The sequence below is a fragment of the Meriones unguiculatus genome (assembly GCF_030254825.1).
Source record: "Meriones unguiculatus strain TT.TT164.6M chromosome X unlocalized genomic scaffold, Bangor_MerUng_6.1 ChrX_unordered_Scaffold_30, whole genome shotgun sequence".
Lineage (NCBI taxonomy): Eukaryota > Metazoa > Chordata > Mammalia > Rodentia > Muridae > Meriones > Meriones unguiculatus.
This window is the reverse complement of record NW_026843706.1, coordinates 11,856,036-11,883,049: the sequence shown is the minus strand read 5'-3', so window position 1 is coordinate 11,883,049 and position 27,014 is coordinate 11,856,036. Positions and strand designations below refer to the sequence as shown.

Sequence of the window (27,014 nt, the reverse complement as noted above, 5' to 3'; positions counted from 1 at the left end):
CCCATGGCAGAGAGCCAGCCCCTGACTCTAATAATGATACTCTGCTTTGCTTGCAAACAGGAGCCTAACTTGATAGTAGTCTGGGAGGCTCCAGCCAATAGCAAATCAGGATAGATGCTGGGACTTGCAGCCAAGCATGAGGCGGAGCTCCGGGGGTCCTGTGGAAGTGTTGGGAGCAAGATGGAAGACCTGACCAGCAAAGACAACTAACCCAGTCCCATGGGGGCTTACAGAGACTGAGACATCAACTAAGGACCATGCATGATCTGGACCTAGGCCCCTACACACATATAGCTGATTAGTGGCTTGGTCTTCATATGGGTTGCCTGGTGAGTGGAGGGGGGTGGTCTGTTTCTAACATGAACTCTATTGCCTGCTTTTGGATCGCTTCTCCCTAGCCTCAGGGGATGATGATAGGCTCAGTCCTGATGTGACTTGATGTGCTGGGGAAGGATGATACTGGGGGTGGATGAATCTCCTTTTCTAGAGGGAAATGGAGAGGATAAAGGGGAAGTGGGAGGAGTGGAGGGCGGAGCCATGCTTGGGATGTAAAATAAATTAAAAAAGAATAAAAATAAAATTTAAAAATATAGTAGTCATGTACAAGTAAGTGAATCTCATAAAACTGTGAAGAGACTCATAACTTTTGGATATCATCTGAAATGTTTCTTCTCATGTTAAAATATAAGGTCTAACAGCCGGAAGTATTAGGATGTAGTGGGGGGGGGATGAGAAATGAATACTGCCCTTGCACTTCAATTGATCTTACCAGTTTCCATACTCATGCAATATAAATGCTTGTTTTACCTGATTTATGCTATCTGCCAGAAACCTATACAGATTAAGACAAAGAGTAACATGCAAAAAGTATCAGGCAACAGTTTATATATCATTGTTTTAATAACATGAAATACAAGTACAAAACATCATACAAGTATACTTTTCACTACACGGATATGGAATAACATGCATGTGTTTTTGCCAGAATCTGTATCACCAAGTTCTTTTACCACAGTATCAATGGCTTTCCAGAGATTTTATCCTTCCTATGCAATTTATGACAAATAAAAAAAGCTTACAACTCTTTTTAACCAAAGCAGATTTACATTTATGTTAATATTCCTGTTCCAGGTGCTTTGGAGAACTGTTACATAATATAAAATGACCTTAGCTTAAAATTTTGAATGGTTAGTACTCTCTGACATTGATCAAGTCTCCCTTATACCGGCATTGCGAAGACAGTGCACTTATTTGGGGCCAAAGTTTTATGTATGTCAACAGCCCTCATAGTATGTAGGAAAGCAAATAATCATTTTCCTGAAAAGTTCAGAGTATCATAAAAGCTACAAGTTAAGCAGACATTCATGAAACCCTATTTACAGAACACGACAGCAACAAAGGGTGATAATGTCCTACAAGTACTAAAGAAAAACAAGTTTACAAATATTGGAACTGTCTCTCCTGCCTCTAAAAGGTTTACCACATCAAGTGAGAGTAATCAATCAATAAAGAAAAAGTAAACTGTGCTGGTGCCCAGTATTCAGCAACCTCCATAGCATTCCTCACAGTTTTCGGCCATTTCAGTTAAGAGTTGTTTTATAACATAAAATAAAGCAAAAGCAGCATTACCTTGTAGGGAAATATGAAAAAGATACTGTTAGTTTCATAAAATATTTGAAAGTAATTTGTTTTCATAAATAAATAAAATGGTGTTTTTAAAGCTTTAATTTTTCTTGCTATGAAAAAAAAAATCACTCAAAGTTACATCAATCTTTAAAGATAAACACTGGCTTATTCAATATGTTTGGAAACCTGGACCACACTCTCAATTGCCAGTGTTAAGCTTTGTTCTTGGTAGAATCATCTTTGTTTCTTCTTTTTACATCCCAATTATAAACCCTGGCCATATCTGCAAGAACTGTCAAAGAAAATGCAAATATAATTCTAAAGATAACAAAATTATAATTTACTAATAAACTAAAACAAAGACACAGAAATCAGACAAAGAAAAATATTAGCGACAACTACTGTTGGCAGCCATGTTGCCATACTATCAATTGCTAAGAAAATTCTGGAATTAACTTCTACCAAAACCAAGACTCCCAATCACTAACTGCTTAACATATCTAAGATATAATACTACACTTAATATACGCTAGATACTCTCAATAATTTTTGAGACAGCATCTTATGATATTTCCCAGGCTGTCTCTGAACTCATGGGCTCAAACTAGACTCCAATTCCAAACTTCCATATATCTGAAACTAAACACCACTGTCCCTTCCCTCATGGAGTTTAGATTCATCAGAACATACACTAATGTCTGTCTACCATTCTAACTTTTCCAATTTAGTATTATGTCAATGATAAATGGCACTTCTTTAAGTTTCTAGGACTCAATTTGGATGACTTGTCCATTACATCTCCTTTTTCTCTCATAATTAACAGTATCTCCAACCCATGCTCCGCCACCCTGCAAGGTATAGCCTTCCTATGTCCTAGGGATTTCACAGCTAAATCAGAAGCCTTGTCTTACCCAAGAACTTCCTACTACATGCTCAGAGTTAAGCCAGGAAAACAAAGTACTATGTGCAAGGTAGGAAAAAACCCACTCCGACAGGATTAGAAAATGTTGAGGAATGCTCTGATGTTTAAACTGACATATCTCCATGAAAATAAAGGGAAATCCTTGCAGGTAGGGGAACAAATGAAGGAAATAACAAAAGAAGAAAACATAAAAGGTCTGAGACATTTAGTGAATAAAACTAGTTATCTGAAATATGCAATGTCCTAGAGAAAAACCTGTTAATGGAAGTCATTGCATATGACAGTGGCTGAGGTATGAGGTGAGAAAATAGTAGGAGGCACTCAAGACTGCCTATATGCATATATTATATACAACAGCTAATAATTGAAATATCATTACCAAAAGACTAAAAGATGTGTGACTGGGTAAATTCATGCTGGAGATGTTATAAAGAACAGATCTACTATGTGCAGGTTCTGTAGCAACAAAACTAAGTTAACATCATAGTACAGAAAACCTCATGTGGAAAAGTCAGGAACAGAGAGAAGAGACGAAGCAGAGTTTCCTAGTTAGCTTTAGCTGTCACCTTGACTCAGCCTAGAGTCATCAATCAGACTGGCCTGTGACATGTCTGTGTGGGATAGTCTTGACTGTTAGTTTATGTAAGAGGATCCAGCTCACATGGGTAATATAAGAAAGCTAGCTGAGCATGAGTGTGGGACAGCCAACAAGCATTGATCCTACGTGGTTTCTGCTTCAAATTCTTGCTTCCCTCAGTGATGAACTGTAACCTGGAAGTACATACCAAATAAATCCTTTTGCTTTTGGTCTGATTTTTTAACACAGCAACAGAAAAGAAATGAGAACAGAAGAGCTAAGCATTCCTTCCCCTCTAAATTCTGTATTGCATTTGAAAACAGTGTGTTAAAGTTTTACCTCTTAAAAAGCATTCCCTGACCTAACAACAGAACACATATGTCATTCTCAAACTTTAAATTATCTTGATGTTGAATACCCAAACTTCTTTACAACTGCTATGAAGTTATCATGGACCTATTCTATACATGCAGTTTTAACAGGGAAAGACATTGATACCCATTTTCCCTCTATTTATTTTCATGATTCATATGGCTTAACACACTTGCAGAAATTGCAAAGACTTTCTAAAAGACAGGGTCTTACAGTGGAAGTTTTGGTTTCTTTAAAAATTCAATTATATAAACAGGTTTTTGTTTTAATCCCAAGTGTGGGATATGGAGTTGCTTTCAGTTTATCCACAGCTGATAATTGCCTCATGTGGCACAGAGAGGTGCGTGATCTTTGCCAGCTGGAGTTAGTAGAATTCTGAGGACTCAATCGAATATTAATACCAAAGCCCAGAGAGAGAGAGAACAGGGGTTTTGAGGAGATGGACAGAGTACAAAGAAGTCTGCTTGTATGTTCTGCTGCTGCTGTTTGTTGTTTACTGTTGCTGGACCGCTAGATATCCTGATGACTGAGATTGGTATTTTCCTAAAGAAACAGGTGGCCCTAACCAGCCAGAACTAAGTCTAAAGAGGTCTATTTCCCCTTTCCCTTCTAACCTTCTTTCTCTCCTACGTAGGATTGGGGGGTTGGAAGGAAGCTAGAGGCCAAATAAGCTAAAGTTTAAAAATCAGCACCTACAGGGTCTCATGGTATATCCCAGAGTGGCCTCAAATCCATAATACTTTTACCTCAGCTTCTGAAGTGCTGGGATTAGAAGTATGGACCATGACACCTAATTTATGGAAGACTTTTAAATGTTTGTGAAATTAAGCTCTTTGATTATAAAGATATCTTAATAAATATTTGAAAAAAACTTATTCACCACTGTGAACCTGCTGTCCATGCCTATACATTTCTAATTCATTATTTATTTATTTATTTATTTATTTTATCCCTAAGAATTTTGATTCAAATAAAACACCCCCGGGGCGGGGGTACAGCCTTGCCAGGCCACATAGGAAGATGATGCAGCCAGCCTTGATGAGACTTGATAGGCTAGGATCAGATAGACGGGGAGGTCTGGGGACTAGGGAAGAGCATAGTGGGAGAAAAGGGAGGGTGGGTGGTACTGGGAAGAGACTGCACCAGGAAAACAAAGTGAGTAAATTGTAATCAATAAATATATAAATAAAAGAAAATTTAAAAAAATAGTTGTTATCTTACGCAATCTCTACCTTCACATTTATTTAAGAATAAAGTCATTCTTCTTATGAAAGTACTTTTCATTAAATCTTTTTCCTTCTTTCTGTTGTTTGTTTGTTAAAAGGATACTGACTTCTGTAGTAGTAAATTGATCTCGAAGAAAGTCAAGGTCTTCCTCAAGAGAATCAAGATTCTTTGTGGCAGTTGATAAATTCTTTTCCAACAATGCCTGAGCTTCATCAATATCATATTCAAGCATTACATTAGCCTGAAGAAAAGAAGTCATGACAATTACTTAACAATCTCTAGGTTAGGACAAGTGTCTGCAAACTGCAGCCCTTGGGCTAAATGAGTCTGTTTTCTTATACTATGCCACAGCAGAGCATAAAATACACAAAGTACACAAAATCACAACACACATTATGAAAGGAAATGGGCAAAAGATAGAATAACGTGCATTACCATTTCTGCAAAGAGGTAGACAGATATGGTCTTACCTATGCATGCATACAATTTTTCTTGAAGAATACCAAGAAATAGACTGTTGATTACTGAAAAGGTGGGTACATTGCATTAATGAGAAGTAGGCTTAATTCTTTATAAATTATCCAGTCTATGATAATTCAGTTATAGCAAGAGAAATTGACTAAGACTTCTGTACCTCTTTAAATGTAAATACGTTACCTGTCAAACAATTATTAAAGCTTAGCATAGAGATTCATAGCTATAATCTTGGAATGCAGGAGGATAATCTTGGAATGCCAGACTGTGCTAAATACTAAGAATTTATCTCAGAAAAGAAAAACAAACAGAAAAACTCACACCTTTAATGCCAGTACTCAGGAGGCAGAGGGAAAAGGGTCATAGTTCATGGTTATCCTCAGCTATATAGTTTGTTGAAAGCCTAGGATACATAACAATCTCTCAAAAAACAAACATAAAGCAAAAAGCATTAATCCAGCACGTCAAGGCCAGCCTGGGCCTCATAGGAAGACTTTGTCTCAAACAAACAAACAAACAAACAAACAAACAAAACAATAACAAACAGTGACAAAGGATGGAGTTTATTGGCAGAACACTTGTCCAGCTTATGTAAGGCTCTGTGTTATATAAGAAGATAGATGGCTGTAAAGGTAGTTATTGAATCTCAAATACCTAGAAACCAGTAACCCAACTAACACTGATATGCCGGACATAGTGGAGCATGCCTTTAATATCAGCACTTTGGAGAAAATCACTTCCCCCTGGCCGTGCAGCCTTGCCAGCCCACAGAGGAAAAGGATCCAGGCAGTCCTAATAAGACTTCATAAGCTAGGGTCAGATGGCAGGGGAGGAGACTCCCCCTTGCAGTGGACTAGGTGAAGGGGATGGGGGGAAGAAAGAGGAAGGGTGGGATTGGGAGGAGATGAAAGAGGGGACTACAATCAAGATATAAAATGGATAAATTATAAAATGAATGAATAAATAAATAAATATAAAAGGAAAAAAACTTCAATTTTCATCGCATAGCAACCTGAATCTAAGTTCCTGGACAATGATCACTCTTATTTTACTCTAAAATAAACATTCTCTGATTCCCTGCCCTCAACACCCCCCCCCCCAAAAAAAAAAGAAGCAGGAGAATCTCACTGAGTCTGAAGTCAGCCTTGTCTACATAGCAAGTTCTAGGAAAGTCAGGACTACACAGAAAGACCCTGTATCAAAACAAAACAAGAAAAGGAAGGAAGCAATCAAGCCAACAAACTAGCAAATATTAAAAGCCAGGAAACTTACTTAACTCAAAAATACTGAAATTATATATTGGCACAAAAAGTTACTCACAGTATCCCAAAAGAAGAGATACACCAAAATATCTATTAGTTTATAATAAATAAATGAGATGTGGTTTATACAACAGGTTATTTGGGGCAATGAAGAAATGACACTGAAGTAGGCATGGTGGCACACACCTATAATTCCAGCACTCAGGGAGGCAGAGGCAGAAAGATCTCCGAGTTCGAGGCCAACCTGATCTATAAAGTTAGTGCAGGACAGCTAAGGCTATGCTGAGAAACCCTGTCTCAAAACAAAACAAAATAAAACAAAAAGAAAGAAAAAGAAATGAAGCCAATACACAGAGAAAGGAAGTAAACTGGTGGTTGCTACTTAGCTGTCTGGTAAAGGTCAAATGCAGTGGATGCCAGAGGAAAGGAGGTAGCAGAAGAAATATACAATGAAGAAATGTGGTTTCTTTATTAGGTAAATAAAATGTTTTGGAGATAAAAAGAGGTGATGGTTGCATAACTATGAACACACTAAAGGCCATCAAACTATCCACTTTTTGTTTTTCCAAGATAAGGTTTCTCTGTGTAGCCTTGGCTGTCCTGGAGTTTCTTTGTAGACCAGGCTGGCCACAAACTCACAGTGATCTACCTGCCTCTGCCTCCCTGAGCGCTGGGATTAAAGGCATGTGCCACCATGCCTGGCTATAAATTTTATCTTAAGTAAGTGTTAAAAAGAGACACAATATTTTCAAAGAGATGATTTGAGACCTTTACACATAACAATGTGGCACATAGTAGATATGGGAACTCCAAGCAGTATAAAATATCAGTAGGCTAACTGGGTTTTAAGTCAGACATAAGGGGCAAATATAGCAGGATGTATCTCTTTACATGTAGATGCTTTTAAAAAAATGAATGTATAGTGATTATCAGAGACTGGGAGGGGTTTCAGGGTAGGAGATAGAAGGAATCTAGTAATAGGTAAAACACAGTTCTAGTGTTCCAAACAGTTGTGTTAACTAGAGTTCACAATACTCTACTATTTCTATATATTTGGAGGAGCAGTGTTGAAACAAAATCTTACCCTGTAGCCCAGGCTAACCTTGAACTTGAAGCAATTGGCCCACCAAATGCTGAGATTATGTGTATTGCCATGATGCCTGACTCCTATTATGTAGCTGATGAAATACTACAAAAAAAGGAGCTTAAAGACTCCAAATGCAAAGTAGTAAAAACATGAAAATATTAATTGCCCTTAGTAAATCATTACACATTGTATAATTACCACATTGCATCCTATAAATATGTATAATCAAAATAATTAAAAAGTTGGTATAGATCAGACACACAGACACTGCCTAGTCTCTCAGTTCAACTCTACTACCAAAAAAATTATTATTATTTAATTTTAAAATCCTACAAAGAATTGTATCTACCCAGAGGATCTATGAAAACACTACCCAGGTATAGAACAGAGTATCATCAATATAGCAAATGTTTCTTATGTACACTTCTAGTTAATATTCTCCAGCTAAAAGTAATCATTTTCCTGAATGTTCTATCAATGTAGTTTTGTCTGTATTTGAACTTTTGATAAATGAAATCACAGAAGTATATCCTTTGTGATAGACTTCTATATTAAGCAGAATTATTGCTGTTTAAACCTATAATATCCCAACCTAATCCCTGAAAACTGTGGCTCCGGAGATTTGTCAGAGTGGATCCTAACATACAGACACTACCTAATCTATATCAAACCTCAGGAACACAGAATTGTCTATGGTTGGTGGCACAAGGAAATACTGGAAAGATCTAAAGTACAGGGTTATTTTTATCACTGTTGGCTTTGTAGACATAAGTCAGCAAATGCACATAGACTATAAACACCAGCAAGGAAGCAGTATTTTGGTGTTACATATAGCACTGGAATGAGGCTGTAAACAAATACCCTTCCCCACAAACTTCCAAGGGAGCCCATCCATATTGATACTTTAAGTTTGGCTTTTTAGGACCATGAACAGAGAGGACCCACTTAAAATGATCAGTCATTTTAAGACTGCACTGACTAAGAGTTTGCCTCAAAAAATTTTATGTAGTACACAAATTTACTCTTATACCTAACAATTGTATCTCCAAGAAGTATACAAAAAGGGAAGCCTTTCTTTACTAGTTTATATATACGTAAGTATTGGCCACAGTGCTGTTCAAGAAACAGGAAACCTTAAGATAATTTAAATTAACTTGAGAATATTCTACCACAATATTAAAAAGAGAATAAAAAGGCTGGAAAGAAGACACTGTAGTTAAAAGCACTGTTCTTCCAAACGACCAGAGCTTGGTTAACAGTAGCTTTGTTGGGCAACTCACAACTGCCTGTGACGCCAGCTCAAAGGATGTATGCCTTCTTCTGGCCTCTGTGAATACATACAGTCACATGTCCCTGTCATTGCTCTGTCTCTGTCTTTCTCTCTCACACACACACATGCGCACACTCACATATACACTCAAACTCACACACACACATAAACCCAAGGAGGCAAACCCTGTGTTTACTCAAGAGAAATGGTATCTGTGACACTAAAATGTCACATTGTACCAAAGAGGAAGTGGGCCTAGCTTTTGACAGGGGAAACTTATACAGCCTTCATCGAGAAAATGACATGATCTCATATGTTCTAGAAGTATTACTTGGGCAGTTAAAGCTGGAAAAGCTCAAAAAGAAAGCTCTAGAATAAAGGCTTGAAGGCAGAGCTTTATTTATCAGCATTGTCAAGGTCCAGGGAGAAGTCCAATTGTGGCCAAACTAGGAAGTAGAATATTAGGTAAGAGAAGTATCAGAAGAATATTTACTAGGCTGTGTTGGAACTTGCCAGCGACTCAAAAGGTTTTTCCTTGGAATGAGATGAGAAATTACTACAAAGTTTGGATAAAATAATGGCATGAGCCAACAAATCTTAATGGATAGTTTTGCCCCCTATGCTTGAAGAGGCTTTAGGAAAACAGGGATGAAAGCAAGAAAATGAATTAAGATGTTTATTTGAATTGAACTGTGTCCATCAAAAGATATACTGAAGCTCTAACCTCTGGTACCTACAACATTATAAAAAATATATATATTCTAGATTAAGCAGTGTCTTTCTCCCACAAAAAAAAAAAATGTTCAGACAGATCTTAACCTTCAGTACTGCAGACTACAAAATATAATTCAAAAATTATTTGAACATATAATTTCTTTATAAAGGTAACCAATTTAAAATCATTCACATGTGTTAATACAAAAAGGGAAAAATTCTGAACACCTATGTGCAGAGATCAATAAAGAAATTTTCTCTCACAGCCTTTAGGGAAAAAAATGACCCTGATTCCAAGGCGAATCTCAGACTTCTGGCCCCCAGAACCACAAAAGACAACCAAGTTCCATTGTTAAAGCCACCAAGTTGGTACTACCTTTCAATGGAAGCTATACAAACTATTCACATACATTACTTTAACAGTAATGGCCACAAAAATGGCACAGAGCAGGGAAATAGCAGCAAAAAAGTGAGAATGGTTAGCTTTTCAATATATTTCGAAGAAGGTTTGATGAAAATCTGGCTAACAGAGTAAGTTAGAAGAGTCAAAGATGACTGAAAGGTTTTTGTTCTTAACTACCAGATAAAAGAGTCTATTTACTATTTACTGAGATAGGAAAGGCTATGGTAGATGGTATTCTATGAGAGAAATTCGAATCCAAGTATTCAAGTAAGACACATAAAACAAAATAAAGATGAAAAAACTGGAAGAAGTTAGCAAAGAAAATGAAAATAGTGATAAAAGTAAAAGAGTAGCTGTAGAAGTTAAGAGTACATACCCCTCATACTCTGTTAGACAGAGAACCCTGGTTCAGCTCTAATCACCCACATGGAAGCTCGTAACTACCTGTCACTCCAGCTCCAGAGGATCAAAAACCCTCTTCTGGCCTTCAAAGTACCAGGCATATAAATGATGCACTTATAGAAATGTAGGCAAAACACTCATAGACATGAAAAAAAAATCTTTCTTTAAAAAAAATAATAAAAGAAACAAAACAGAATAAGTACAAGGACAAAGAAAAAGTCAGAGAAGCTAAAGTAAATCACATCTAATAAAAAAAGACTAAAATAGAGAATGTAGCAGATATTGAAAACAAAGGAAATCCAACATATGAATATTTTTATTTCCCCAAATAATAGGATAGAACCCAAATCACATTCAGATATACACACACACACACACACAAAAAAATCATTTTTCTTGAAATAAAATAACGATTTAATTTTAAGAATCAAATGGTCACAGAAAAACTAAATATAGACAGTCATCCCACATTGATATATTCAGGTATATTTTCAGGGGAAAAAAAGCTTTAGTAGCTCATAACTGAAGAAATCACAGACCAGTCCAAGGTGGAGATAACTGCTGCTGTTTCACTAAATGGTCATGTCAAACTGCTTTCTTAATATTTCTTTTACAGTAGCATATTTGTGATACTCTTAATCTTGGACAGAGAAGTTTCCTTTCTGCAGTGGGTAGTGATTAATGCAGAGACTCATAAATGGTCAGTATTCAGAATAAGTGACTGCGAGTGTTCAGCCATAGATAGGTTTTCTACATCAACTTCCCCTAATTCAAGGCTCAGGGAACATCTCAGATGCAGGCAGAGAGAATATAAAAGCCAGAGAAGAACTGTGAAATGCTGTCTTCCAGAGGTGACATGGCTAATGTGCAAATCAACTCACAGTAGTCATGATTGCCTATAAGATAAATCTGGTTAACATTCCTCACGGATAAAAGAGGAGCTTCAGATGTCCGACCCCTTAGTTGATGAACTATCAGTAGTAGAAGGCTGCTAAGGAGGAGTCACCTTTCTCAGAGATGCTGCCACTGGTATGTTGCCCACGCCTCAACAGATGGTTTCTACACCCATCCGTACATGTAGCCCTAACTGAAACCACGGGGTAATTAATGATGACCAACACCCCCCCCCCACACACACACACAAAGTCAAGAAGAACAGGTTAAAGTGTTGAAGTGCCTGGGGAAACTGAAGGAACATAATGGGGGTAGGGATGATAAAAACACATTGCATGCATGTGTGAACTTTTTCAGAGAATTGGTATATCTACACAATGGAATATTACTCAGCAATAAAAAACAAGGAAATCATGAAATTTGCAGGTAAATGGTGAGATCTGGAAAAGATCATCCTGATCGAGCTATCCCAGAAGCAGAAAGATGCACATGGTATATACTCACTCATATAGACATGTAATATAGTATAAACCTACTGAAATCTGTACACCTAAAAAAACTAATCAAGAGGGAGGACTCTTGCTAAAATGCTCAATTCCTACCCAAAAAGGCAAAGAGGATGGACATCAGAAGAAGGAGAAAAGAGGGAACAAGTCAGGAGCCTGACACAGAGGACCTCTGAAAAGCTCTGCCCTGCAGACTATCAATGTAGATGCTGAGACTTATGGGTAACCTTTGGGCAGAGTGCAGGGAATCTTAGGAAAGAAGTGGGAAACAGTAAGATCTGGAGAGGACAGGAACTCCACAAGGAGAGCAACGGAACCAAAACATCTGAGCACAGGGATCTTTCCTGAGACTGCTATTCCAACCAAGGACTATGCATGGAGATAACCTAAGACCCCTGCACAGATGTAGCCCTTGGCAGTTCAGTATCCAAGTGGGTTCCATTGTAATAGGAACAGGGATTGTCTCTAACATGAACTGATTGGCCTCTCTTTAATTACTTCCCCCTGAGGGGGAAGCAGCATTACCAGGCCACAGAAGAGGACAACTCAGCCACTCCTGATGAGACCTAATTGACTAGGATCAGAAGGAAGGAAAAGAAGTCCTCCCCTATCAGTGGACTTGGGGAGAGGCATGCATGCAGAGGGTGGAGGAAGGGAGGGATTGGGACGGGAGGAGGGAGGGAACCACAGTGGGGAGGGGATACAAAGTGAATAAAGTGTAATTAATTAAAAAAAGTAAAAAAAAAAAATGAGAAGAGAAAAAAAAAAGGCTAAGTGATGAACAGTGAATCTTTCCTTCAAACACGGAACTAAGACTAAACAAATTAGTTGTATTTTTAGTTGTATTATAGTTGAAATTATAGTTGTAGAACAAAATGTAAATGGACAAAGTAAAATTAACTCAACTAACAAAACTTGGATAGATGAACTATATGATAAAAGTGTTAAGTAGTCCATTGTTCACAGCACTAGAGTACCTCCTAAAATAGCAGCAAGGGAAAAAAATCAGTCCAACAAGGAGATGTGGATAAGCAGGAAGTAATATGCATCATGCACTTGCTACTTTGCATGGGAATCTGACTGAAGTAAAAAATGAACAACAAAAAACTATGTTCAACTAGGTCAGGGGACCAAGGAAAGGAAGGTTGAAAAAGCACAGACCCTACTGGGCCATGTATAGTAGCACAGGTCTTTAATCCCAGCATTCAGAAGATAGAAGTAGACATATTTCTGAGTTTGAGTTTCAGGACAGCCAGGGCTACATAGAGAAACCTTGTCTCAAAACAAACAAACAAACAAACACCAAAAAAAGAAAAAAAGGATATAAGTTTATGAAATCATCGTAAACAGAATATATTTAGGAAGAGATTCTGGTGGCTGGAGAGATGGCTCAGTTGTTAAGAGCACTAGCTGCTCTTCCAGAGGGACAGGTTTCATTTCTTAGCACCCACATAACAGCTCACAACTATCTCTTTAACTACTTTTCCAGGGGATCTGATGCCCTCTTCTGGCCTCTAAGAGTACCAGGCAGGCATGTGGTACAAACAGGGCAAACACATAAAATACACTCATATACATAAAACAAAACAAAAAAAAATTAAATCATTCTAACCTCAAAGATTTTATAATCTTTTTCTCCTTACATTTACAGGGATCTTTCTAGAACTATTACCTCTTACAGGCAAGAAACATTTATCAGCACTAAACAGGGACTATTTTACTTCTGTTCTTCCTTCTGTTACATGCTTTTTAAAAGAATATGTTTGTGTGCATGCATGTAAACAGCAGCACAACCTTAGGTGTCATCCTCAGGAAGACTTCTCATTTTTTAAAATAGGGTCTCTCATTGGCCCAGAGCTCACTAATCAGGTTAGACTAACTGGCCCATGAACCCTAAGGATCCTCCTCTCTGTGTCTGCCAAGGGCTAGGATCACAAACACACAATGTCTTGCATTTTTTATGAGTTCTGGGTATTAAACTCTGTTGACATGCTTGTAAAGCAAGCACTTTACCAAATGAGAAACAACCCCTCCCCACTCTCTTCCTTCTGCATTAAAAACAAACAAACAAACATTAACTGGAGAAACAGTTGGGCATGGTGGCATGCCTGCAACCTCAATATTTGGTAAGGAAAGGCAGGAGGACTATGAGTCGAAGGACACTGTGGGTTATATAGGAGATCTTGTCTTAAAAAAAAAAAGACTGAGGAATATGGATCCATGGTAGAATACTTTCCCAGCATACTCAAAGCCCTGAGTTCATGTTCCTCCCCGTCCCCAACACACACGAAGCTAGAAGAGTAGGTTTGGTCAATTTGTCTTGACTTGGAAAAACTTTAAACATGTTCAGTCTTGAAAATACTCCTAAATCCAGTCAGTTTATAATATTGACTACTTGAACTTCATAGCTTCATTCTTTCTAAAATCAAAGGGAGATAAACACATTGCATATTAAGAAAAAAAATAGCTGGTGAGAAAACATTGGTGTACAAATACATTTGTTGTGGCTTTAAGATTTACTTACCCCCAACCACAGGCACACTTTATCAGTAGGAGGAACTGAAGCTTTGCAGTACAGGTTATCTGCCAGTAAGAATCTTGTCTCCATTGAATTGGTAGACTCCTTTAAAAAAAATGACAGTACTACAAACAGGCCAGGTTGATACCAAGTTTATACAGGAAGGATCCCACACCTGATCCTAAAACATTTAAAAGAGTATCACGGCAAAAGTTTCCTTAGTTGTAAAATGAATGAATGGTTATTATCATCAAATGACTGGACATGGACTTCAATTCAGCTACTTAATAGCTGTGTAAATTTAGCATGTCACTATTTATCTATGCCTCATGTTCCTCATCCATTAAAAAAGGATACCACTAGTCCCTACAGCTATGAAGGTTATAAGCTTCCAGAAAACACATTTTAGTTTTAAAGATGGGCAAGGTCTTAGCATAAAAGATAAACATATTCCAATCAAATGTCATCATTCTAATATTTGACAAAATAAGACTTCAAACTAAAATTAGTCAGAAGAGATAAAGAGGGACACATCATTCTAATCAAGGAACAGTTAAGCAAGAAAATATTACTGTCCTAAGCATATATATGAACTCTGGGGCACCCAATTTCATTAAAAAAAATCTACTACTGAATTTAAAGACAGAGATTAACATCAATCCATTAATGGTAGGTGCGAAACATCAGAACTGACATCATACATCAAATGGACCTAAAAGAATATACCCAAAGACCAAAGAATACACATTTTACTCAGCAGCACATGTGAGCTCTTTCTAAAATAGACCACATCTCTGAGACACACTGAAAGCAGTCCTCTGAGGAAAATTTACAGCTCTCAGTGCCTATACTAAAAAATCAGAAAGAGCACAAATAAATGGCTTAATAATGCAACTCAAAAAATTGAAAAAAAGAACAAACCAAATCCAAACCCAATCAACATCAAAAAAAATAAAAATAAAAATAAAACTCGGAGCAGAAATCAACTAAATAGAAACAAAGAAACAATATAAAGAATCAATAAATCTAATATCTGGTTCTTTGAGAAGATAATCCAAACTTAAATAACCTTGGCCTAACTAACCAAAAGAAAGAGGGATCAAAATTAACAGAATCAGAAACGAACAGGGCAACGTTATAACCGACACCAAAAAAGTGTTGATTATGAAGAAATATTTAAATAACCTGTATTCCACTAAGCTGGAAAACCTAAAAGTAATGGATGAGTAAACCATTCAGTTAAACCACCAAAATTAAACCTAAAAGTCAATAACCTAAACAGGTCCTAAGAAATGAGGAGATGACATAGAAATAAAAAGCCTACCGGCTTAAAAAAAAAACAAAAACAAAAACAAAAATAAAACATATCCAGGACCAGAGGGATTCACAGAAGAATTATACCAGATATTCAAAGAAGATCTATAACCACTCCTTCTCAAACTATTCAAAATAAAAAGCCCAGAAAAACAAATAGAAACAGAAGGGTCACTCCTAAAAGGGTCACTCCTTCTATGAAGCCAATATGCCAGTAGCACACCCCATAAAAATTAAATAAATAAAATTAAAACATTCTTAAATGTTGCTACCTCAGAATAAAACATTTTAAAAATAACTAGCATTTCTAAATAAAATTTTACACACATGGAATCTAAGTGAGGAGCTTAGAATTAAGCTTGATTTTAGGGGACAACCACAAAGCCACCTTTTTGACAGAAGTCTACTATTTTTGTTTTGTTTTGTGTATTCGAGACAGGATTTTCCTGTGCAGCTTTGGCTGTCCTAGACTCAATTTGTAAACCAGGCTGACCTCGAACTCACAGAGATCTGCCTGCATCTGCCTCCTTAAGTGGTGGGATTAAAAGTGTATGCCACCACACCAGGCTGAAGTATACTATTTTTAACGTTACTGCATATACTCAAAAAGGTAGAATGAATCCTATAGCATAAATTAAATACTGGTAATCAAAGAGTAAATGAAATCAGGTCTCTGTTTAAAAAAAAAAAAAAATCCTGAAACTGAAAAGCTTCCGTAAAGCAAAGGACCTGTCATCAGAACAAAACGACAGCCTACAGATTGGGAAAGGATCTTCACTAACCCTACATCTGACAGAGGGCTGATAACCAGTATATACAAAGAACTAAAGAAGCTGAAAAGCAGCAAACCAAGTAATCCAATTAAAAAATGGGGTACAGTGCTCAACAGAATTCTCAATAGAGGAACATCGAATGGCAGAGAAACCTTAAAAGAAATCCATTGTTGGTGCGAATGTAAACTTGTACAACCATTTTGGAAGTCAATCTGGCGCTTCCTCAGACATTTAGGAATAGTGCAACCTCAAGGTCCAGCTACAGCACTCCTAGGTGTATATCCAAAAGAGGCTCATATAACAAGGACATTTGCTCAACCATGTTCATAGCACCTTTATTTGTAATAACCAGAAGATGGAAACAACCCAGATGTCCCTCAGTTGAGGAATAGATACAGAAATTGTGGTACATTTACACAATGGAATATTACTAAGCAATTAAAAACAAGAAAATCATGAAATTTGCAGGCAAATGGTGGGATCTAGAAAATATCATCCTGAGTGAGGTATCCCAGAAGCAGACAGACCCACATGGTATATACTCACTTATAAGTAGATGTTAAACATATAATATAGGATAATCATACTAAAACCTGTACACCTAAAGAAGCTAATCAAGAAGGAAGACCCTGGTAAGATGCCCAATCCCCATTCAGAAAGGCAAATGGGACAGACATCTGCAGAGGGAGAAAACAGGGGAAAGGAGAGGAGCCTATCACAGAGAGCCTCTAAAAGACTCTACCCTGCAGGGTATCAAAACATGCTGAGACTCATAGCCAAACTTTGTGCAGAGTGCAAGGAATCTTATGAAAGAAGCAGGAGATAAGACCTGGATGGGACAGGAGCTCTACAAGGAGAGCAACAGAACCAAAAAATATGGGCACAAAGGTCTTTTGTGAGACTGATACTCCAAACAAGGACCTGGAATCCCTGCTCAGATGTAGCCCATGGCAGCTCAGTATCCAAGCGAGTTCCTTAGTAATGGGAACAGGGACTGTCTCTGACATGAGCTCAGTGGCCTGCTCTTTGACCACCTCCACCTGAGGGGAGTAGCAGCCTTACCAGTCCACAGAGGAAGACAATGCAGCTACTCCTAATGAGCCCTGATAGACTAACGTCTGATGGAAGGGGAGGAGGACCTCCCCTATCATTGGACATGGGGAGGGGCATAGGAGAAGAAGAGTAGGGGAGGGTGGAATTGAGAGGGAATGAGGGAGGGGGCTACAGCTGGGATACAAAGTGGATAAACTATAATTAATAAAAATAAAATAATTTTTAAATCCTTATTTGTTTATACTTGGAAACAAAAATACTCTTACTTTTTTCTTCTGCATGTATTTCAGAATTTCCAAAGTCTGTTTAATTTCAGGAATCTGACTTTTCAGCCTGTGAAAAAGGAAAAAAAAAAGTTAACAGTATTTTAAAGGCAAAAATAAACATCACAACTATCTTATTAGCCCTGCAGTTTTCAACTAATATGTCCTTAAAAACTACTTACAGCAGTGGTCTTGGAAAAGGACAGGGAGGAGATGAGGGAGGGAGGGTGGGATTGGAAGGGAATGAGGGATGGGGCTACGACTGGGATACAAAGTAAATAACCTGTGATTAATATTAAAAAAAATAATAAAAAACTGCTTACACAGATAAAAGTTATGTCATAAATTTTATTTGAATTTTTAGATATAAAAGATGATAAATATTGCAAAACAAAGTATATTTAATAAACCATATAGAGAATAAAATATATAAACACTTAACTAAAATATTTACGGGACTAAAGAGATTACAAAGTGATTTAGAGCACTTGTTCTTTCTGAGAATCCAAATTCAATTCCCAGCATGTGGTGGCTCACAACCATCCATAACCCAGGTGCAGATCTCACATTAGTTTTGACCTCCACAGCACCAAACATGTAGATGGTGTATAGACATACAGGGAGGTAAAATATTCATACATTAACTATTTTTAAATTAAAAAATAAAATACGATATAATGCTAAGTATATACACAATTCATAGTTTAAAAAGCCTTACTTTATGTCTTCCTCCCTGTTTTTAACATTTCTAGAACAAGTCACATTTTGCAAAAGTGATTCATAGGCACTGCATTTGATTATAAAATTTCATTTAAAATAGATTAATTTTATAACTAATTTTTAAAATAACATGTATCCAAATAAATTAAATGCCAAATTTGGAAACATCAACCACCTATGTAGTATTGTATGGGGCTGTTCTGGGTATGCATATTCAGCACATGTATATTATATTAAGCTAAGTATCAGGCAAAGCACAGGGATGTCTTCTCAGTGTATACACTTGTCACATTGTTAAAAAAAATGTACAAAGTCGTCTAGATGCTGTCCAAATCACCCACTGTGAATTATTACCTATCCTCTCAGAGATACAAGGTAGAAAAGGATATAGACATATATATGATCTCCAGAGGCAGAAAAAGGGACAACCTGTGAAGCTGAGAAATATAAATACTGAGCCTCCACTTCAAAGATAACAAAGAGAGCCACGGGTTATCAAGAAAAAGACAAATATGTCTATCTACTTTTGCCACTCTCCCTAAATACAGTACTTCAAATTTTATCCTACAGAAGAAATAAATGGAACTCAAATAAAAAAGGAAGAAATCAAATTAACCCTGCTTGTTGATGACATGATTATATACCTAGAGAAACCCAAAGTCTCTACCAAAAAATTCTTACAACTGAGGAGTCTATAGCCATCTTACCCTGAAAACAAGGAATCTCATCTGATCTCAGTGATAGACAGGATTGGGTTTGATTTATAGTTAGATGGATGAACTGGTAAATGAATTAGTAAAAAATCAATAGCTTTTCTATAAACCAATAACGATTCACTAAAAAAGAAACCAGAAAAACAATCCCATTCAAAATAGCCACAAAGAAATAAAACACACTCAGACAAACAAGAGAAACATGATCAACAATGTAAATGCTTCTACATTGAAAATTATAAAAAAGTAAACAAAGAAAGTGAAAATACTAGAATATGGAAAGATGCTCACTCCATGTTCATGGATGGGCAGTTAATACTGTAAAAATGGTCATATTACCAAAAGTACTCTGTGTATTCAATGCAAACCCCACCAAAATTCCAATGACATTCTTCACAGAAATAGAAATCGCAATCCAAAAATTCATATGAAACTTCAAATGGCCAAAGTAACCTTAAAAAGAACAAGGTTATATCCTGTATAAATGATAACAACAACAACAACAAAATCATAGTAACAGACTAGTATCCCACTGGTATAAAACAAAGGACCTAGACATAAACTCATAAAAAAAACCCAAAATTCAAAAATATATCAAAAACCTTTAAGTAACATCTGACATTCAAAAATACTATAGGAAAACATGAGGGAAATATTTCAAGGTATTAAAACAGGCTACAACTTTTCAATAGGATCCTAACAGCTCAAAATATAGAATTGAAAAAATAAATTATATCAAATTAAAAGCTCTGAACAGAAAACGAACCAATCAGTAAACTAACAAGTATGAGGGAGTGGATATATATTTGCCAACTATTCATCTAATAGTGTATTAAAATCTAAAATATGTAAAGAATTAAAAACTTAACCAAAACAAAAAAAAAATAATCCAATAACTAAGTTGGTAATGATTTGAAGGGCTTGCTGTGGGGTCCACTTAAATCCAACATTACTCAAACACCAGGTAAATGCAGATCACAAAATGTATTATAATCAAGCAGCTACTGATTGATCAGGCCACAGAATAGACTCAGGAGCTGAACACTGATGCTAAAGGGAGGTTGTATAGCATATTTAAAGGATGAATTATAAAGCGAGGGATATAGCATTGTCTAATTTTATTTTGACGTAAGGGGTTGAGCAAGGGAGTTTCCATCAATCAGGGTAGTAGTGGGTTCCTGGGCCGGGGAACATGAACTTAGTGTGACCCTGCCAGAAAGATCTAGTAATCCTTGAGATATCTAGACTCAGATAACTTTCACCTTACAAGTTGTCCCTGAGATATCTGAACTCAGACAACTGTTTCTTTGTAACAGAAGCTGTTCAGCTATTGGGAAATCCCCAGTTCCCCTAGATCCTGGGGCCTTGAATTTAGTTTTTCCCTGATTAAATAGAGTCTGAAATGAAAATGAAATGGTACTTAAAATAAGTTTCTTTTGCTGTTGCAAACATATCAAACGATTAAGAAAATGTTCAAAACCTTTAGGCATCATAGAAATGCAAATTAAAACTAAGGAGATTCCATCTCACCAGAGTCAGAATAGCTATCATCAAAAACACCAGGCTGGTGCAGACCTGTCATCCCAGACACTTGGGAGGCAGAGACAGGAAAATTCAAAATTCAATACCTACTTGGCCAACTTAAGAATCTATTTCAAAATAAAAAAGAAGTGCTAGCATTATAACTCAAAGGTAGAGCACCTGCCTAATACACCTGAGGCCCTAGGTTCAATTACCCAGTATGGCAGAAATAATAAAGCCAGGCACTATGGTACACACCTGTAACTGTAATACTTGTACTGTGAAGGCAGAAAAATCAGGACCTCAAAGTCATCTTTTGTTACACAGCAAATTCAAGACTAGCCTATGCTACAAGAGACACTATTTCAAAATTAATCAATCAATATTATTGACAAGGATATACAGAAAAGATATCTTACACACTTTTATATAATGTACATTATAATAGCTTTTCTATAAAACAATATGCATGTTCCTGAGAAACATAAAAATGAGGCCAGAGAAATGGCTCCAGCAGGTAAAAGCTCTTTCTGATGAGCAAGCCTAACAACCTGAGTTCAATCTCTGAAACACAAACACACACACACACACACACACACACACACACACACAAGGATTGAATAGCTGGCATCTGTAATCTCAGCATGGCAAGATGAGACCTGCTCAGGAGACAGGGGAACTGCCCAGAGGCTCCTAGGTCAGCTATCCTGGTATAGAAGAATTTTAATTCAGACCATGGCTGCTCTGGCAGGAGATTACATCCAAAGACCTTCTAGGGCTGTGTGATCTGGGTGGAATACAGATATGCCTTTAATCCAGGAGACAGAGGCAAGTAGATCTGAATTCAAGGTCAGCCTGGTACAGAGCAAGTTTCAGGTAAAGAAAAGTTTAGGTCCAGGTGTGGTAGTACATGCATTTAATCCCAAACAATGAAGGTAAAGTTAGTTTATAGAAGGAAGCACCATGTTTGAAAGTGATGTCTAATTGAGGGGCACACAAAGTGACAAATCAGACAAGACTTAACAGAATAGGATATGCCCAACTCTCATGAGAAGAGAGAGGAAAGGGTAGCTACTTAATGGACAATGCAGGGGGGGGGAGGAGAGGCAGTTTTCACTGGGAATTCAGGTGAAGACAAATGAGACAGAAAGTAAAAGGGAGGCAGAAGATTAGAAAAGAATGATGGAATTAGTTTGGGGCCAAGCAGAGCAATTCAAAGGCTGAGAGAAAAGCCAGACTGTGTAAGTTAGCTTGGAGAGGAGTTTGAGCCAGACCAGCTAAGTTGATCCAGGCAGCCCAGAGCTTGTAAGAACAAAAGGATGAGCTTATTAAGCAGTAATTCTCAGAAGCTAGGTTAGATTGTTCGGAGGCTTCCAAGACCAGGCCTAGGTTAGAAGAAGGAGGCAGTAGGCCTCTGAGAAGACAATCACATCAGGCGAATAAAAGTTTCTTTTACAGCCTGGAACACAAAAAGTGGCAGAAGTAGCAAGAGAGACCTTGCCTCAACAAAGTGGCAGAAGAGAGCTGACTCTACAAAGTTGTTCTCTGAACTTCACACATGCGCTATGGCTCAATCAAGCCTATGCCTGTGCCATGGCATTCAATGTACATGCACACATACACATTAATTAAAAAAAAACCTGAAAATGAAAATACTAATTGATTCAGATGTGTTATTCCTGACTGCATACACAAAGAAAATAAAATAACCATGCAAGAATTGTATGCATACTAATATTAACTTTGGCACTATTCATAATAACCAAGAACAACAGATGAATGGATAAACAACTATGTGTGCATGGTACAATTGGAAATGGAACATTATACAACAATTAGTAAGAATGAAAATATGTCATTTGCAACATCATTAACAGAATGATAGGTCATCATGTTAAATAAAATACACCAGAATAAAGTAAAAAGAAAGGGTAGTTGGCATCAGGGAAGATGAATATGATCCAAGCACAATATTTGCATGGTATGAATATATCAGAGTAAAATTCATTAGCCTGTACAACTTATACATATGAATAATTATAATAAAGTTTTTAAATGTAGAAATTGTTTTGATTACCTCCTTTTCTTTTGAGCAAGGTTGAGTTCCATAAACTTATACTTCTGATATTGCTCATCCAGCTTCTTTAACACTGTATCTGCAGTCTCATTCCCAGGCTGCTTCATGAAAGAATCTACATCTTCCTTTAATATAAAAAAGGTGTATTACAAATTTTTTAATTTATATCACAAATCTGCTTTTCACTTCTTTGTTTATAAAATGTAAAAGAGTAAGTTCTGTTCTCTTCAAAGGCTTAAATTTTTTGAAAAAAAAAAAAAACTTTCATAAAATATATTCTGATCAGTTTGCCCTCTCAGAGCTCCTCCAAAATCCTCCCACCTCCTCAGCTCTGTACTCCTTTTCTGTCTCTTTAGAATACAGGCAAACAAACAAAAAAAAAAAAAGCCATAATTTTAAAAACAGAAATGAAAAAAAAACACGAGAAATACACAAATCAGTAAAAATGCAAAACCTTAAAAGATAAACACAAAAAAATAAAATGAAAATATCCAAGCAAAAGGCCAATAAGAGAAAAAAAAATGCTCAAACAAAGTAATATGAGATAAAAAGTATACAAAAATGCTACTGAATTCATTTTGTGTTGGCCAACTACTGCTAGGCATGGAACTTACCCTTAAGTGTGGCTATTATACCCACTGAGACTCCACTGGAGAGAATTAATTTTTCCAAAAGCATAATTTTTCCAAAAATTACTTATAAAAAGTTAAAGATGGCTGCAGATGGAGCTCAGTGGTTATACCACTTGCCTACAAGACATGAGGCCCTAGGTCATCTCCAATACTGCCAGAAGAAAAGTGAAAGATAAGCTAAACATGATGGTACAGGCCTATAATCCCAGAACTCAGAAAGTGTGAACAGAAAGATCCAAAATTCAGGGCCAGCCTCAAACATATAATAAATTTGGGTCAGCCTGGGCTACATAATAACCTTTCTCAAAAAAGACAAAAATAAATAAAATACAGACCATTTTGGTTTTGAACAGTTCACATATATTATGTACCTAATTTATTCTTCTGTTTTTAATTTAAGACACATGACCTTGCTGCTTTATACATTTCTCATGTGGGCCTAGTAGTAAATATGAAAATTACTAGCAATGAAACAGTTTATTCATGTGTCCCAGTCAGTAAGGAATTGAGCAAATTGTGTGCCAAATTTATCATTTTTCTTACTACTTTAAGTCAATTTAACACATGTTTTATTTTTCATAATAACTCCACAAACACTGTCCTCAATATATACACAAGACTAAGCAGCAAGTGGGAAGCCTGGGACAGGATTCAAATACTCTCTAACATAGAATTTCCTGTTGTTACAATACCATGCCACTCCCATTAGTTTTGGAACATCAAGATAATTACGTTAAGTTTAGTCTGTTTATTACATCTTGTTGGTATAAAGTTTAACCATAAAATTTTAGAGGAGCCAGTGTTTGTTTTTAATCTCAACACTTGGAAAGTAGAGGCAGGAGGGCTTCTCTAAGCTTGAGGTCAGCCTACTCCATACAATGAGTTCTAGGCCAACCTGGGCTACAGTGTGAGGCTCAAAAATAAATAGGGTATATTTTAGGATAAGACTATAAAGCCCTTAGATAAAGTTTGTATTCATTAATTCAATTTCTATCTGACTACTATGCTATATTTAAGACACAATGGGAATTCAAATACACACACAAAACTATGTATCAGGCACTGTGGTAGGATCAGGAGAAATAGCACAAAAGAATTACCTTACCTCTAAGTAGCAGAGCATGCATGACCAAAGAGGTTCTGAAGCCCTCCTGACTGCTCAAATGCAAATTCTGTATACTTCATTTATACCGTTTCTAGGTTTCATCAACTACATCTACAAAATGAGAACAGCAAAACTCTCTCCCAAAGTTTTGCAAAAATTTCTAAGAAAATTTCTGAATCTCAGAAAATATTATTTCATGTAAAGATCACTTGAAAATATTTTCAAAAGCACAGCACATTAAGAATACACACAAAAATATTCCACTAACACATTAAAATATACAGTGCAAAATGCGATTTATGTAAAAAAAAAAAAACATTTTGAAGAATGTTAAGACGTAAGACAAGAGTATATATAATTTTTTGGTACAACCCAAAAAGTCAAGGAAAACTCGACTCAGGTACTTAGTAATCCTTCAGTACAAATAAATAAAATATATACAACTATCTTCTCTTTGAATTTGGGTTGGTATCCCTGTTACATGAAACCCTCCAATTGAACTCCCCACTATTCTCACAACCACATACAATTTGCTGTCTATCAAACTGCTCAAATAACGTAACTAAAGCCAACTACAAAATGGTTTTAGCTATCCAATGACAGCCGGTTACCTACTGTATAAGGCTTCATTTTTTTCCCCCTCATTTTTCATTCTTAAAGCAAGAAAACACACGGACTTCACGTTCGTGCTATCATCTACTTCCTAGGCAGTCTGGTTCCGTTCTCAAGGAAACGGACCACGACCTTGCTCAAGCTGACTAGGCCCCCTCAGTACCCACACCTTAATAAAAGATGCTCTGCCTACGTACTGTACTAAGTGTCCACCCATCTAAGTCTCCAGATCTTAGCTGTCCTGTGCTCCTCGATAACCCGCCTTTTTTTTTTCTTTTTGGAGGCAACAGTAGAAGATAACTGGCAGCAATTGGATAGTCCCAAAGGACGCCACGCCCCAACCCGCCTCGCATCCAGTTCCAGCTCCCCAGTCCTCCTCCCTGCTCCTTCTTCTGGGCCCTGGTAGAGCTACCATTTTTCGAAGCCATTCTCCACGAGGCCTGAAAAGCCGAGACGCAGGCGGAGGCAACAGGCCGGGCATTCCCCTGCGGGACCTTTCAGCTCAGCTCCTCCCAACAATCCAGGCCTGGCTAGTGAGCGGAAAGCAATTTTCAACCTGAAACCAAGACGACTAGAAACAGGGTCTCCTACCACAAACACGGCTTCAGGAATCCCTAGGTGGAGCCGTCGCCCGTTTCCAGAAGCAGTTTCTACGCCACCTCCGTCCTTAGCTGCAGCCATCTTTAGAAAGCCCGAGCGTAACTAACTGCCTTCTGAGGCGTCCGCCGTTGGTGTCAGTGATTGGAGGTTTGCGTTCGCAGGCCCGCCTCCGTTCCCGTGAGTCTGCGTATTCATTGGTGCTTACGTATTAGTTGGTGATTGGCGCCACGCGTTTGAGTGACACGCTTAGGAAAAGACGCGGTGGAGAAGCGGGAGGATCAATTCCGACTCCTGGGAAAATGAATGTTAAAGATTTAGGGAACCGGCAAGGCTAAAATCTTGGGAATCTAGACCGTGCCAGACTGCACCCCCACCTGCACCTCAAGATAGAGTGCAGTCTCCAGAGGGGTTTCCGCGGCGATTTCAATTACCTTTCGCAGACCAATGAACCCGATTCTGAGTGTATGTACCCCCCGGATTCATAATAAATACCTCACCTTCTGCACCAATTTTTCTCAAAGCCACCTTCAGTGAGAATCTCGTGCCCTCTGACTCAAACATATTCAAGCTTATAGTTTACATACAAAATCCCACGAGCTATTCCTAAATTCGTAGGTCCAAGGACTTTCCACAGTGTTGTCCTCCACAAGAACTCTTTAAAAACCAAATCTATCAATAAACCGAGTGTGGTGGCATAAGCACTGCGTAAGACCCTGTTTGCAAATAAAGCAAATGTAGCATATAGAACCAAGTAATTATATGCTGATACCTTTTTTAAGGTGTGTGTGAGAGAGAGGGTGTGTGTGAGAGAGAGTGAGAGAGAGAAAGCAAGCCTCTCAGACTTTTGAAGTTTTAATACAACAGTAGTATAGTGAAGGGAGAACTATCAGATGAATTAAGAAAAATTTAAAGAATGCTTATAGCAGATTGTATATGTATGTAAATTTAGTTTATTTTAAATTAATTATAATTACGACCGGCAAGATGGATCAGTTTTATAAAGGGCTCATTGCCAAGCTTGAAATCCTGAGTTCCAGGAGCTAAATGGTGGAAAGAAAGAACCTTACACCAGCAATTTGTCTTTTGACCTCCAAATCTACTCCCTGGCATGTAACCCTGCATGCAAGCACACACACAAACACACACAAATAAGTAAAATTAATCAATGTCTTTATCATTGACATGTAATTACAACCACCTGATACTTGACAAAGATGCCAAAATATACACTCAGGGGGAAAGTAACTTCAACATCTGGAAAATTGGATGTTCACATATCAAAGAATAAAAATGGCCTCATATCTATCATCCTGCACAAAAATCAGCTTCAAGTGGATCAGAGACCTCATTGTGAAAATAAAAACCCTGAAATACTAG

At 37.3% G+C, this 27,014-nt stretch overlaps 1 protein-coding gene across 1 annotated transcript; it reads right to left on the bottom strand.

Annotated features, from left to right (window-relative positions):
* Positions 1–881: 881 nt before the first annotated feature.
* Vbp1 (VHL binding protein 1) lies at positions 882–25,769 on the bottom strand. The gene is made up of 6 exons (XM_060376653.1): positions 25,629–25,769; positions 22,689–22,813; positions 17,661–17,727; positions 14,261–14,359; positions 4,827–4,965; positions 882–1,909 (listed from the first exon to the last, which is right to left on the bottom strand). The coding sequence occupies exons 1-6, from the start codon at positions 25,716–25,718 to the stop codon at positions 1,839–1,841; spliced, it is 591 nt and encodes a 196-aa protein (XP_060232636.1). The 5' UTR covers positions 25,719–25,769; the 3' UTR covers positions 882–1,838.
* Between the last annotated feature and the right edge of the window lie 1,245 nt (positions 25,770–27,014).

Coding starts and splice junctions, on each gene's coding strand:
- Vbp1 (XM_060376653.1), bottom strand. CDS start 25,718: ATGGCTGCAGCTAAGGACGGAGGTGGCGTAGAAACTGCTTCTGGAAAC. Junction 17,728..22,688: donor CTTGCTCAAAAGAAAAGGAG/GTAATCAAAACA, acceptor CCTTTTTCACAG/GCTGAAAAGTCAGATTCCTG. Junction 1,910..4,826: donor ATTTACTACTACAGAAGTCA/GTATCCTTTTAA, acceptor CAGTTCTTGCAG/ATATGGCCAGGGTTTATAAT.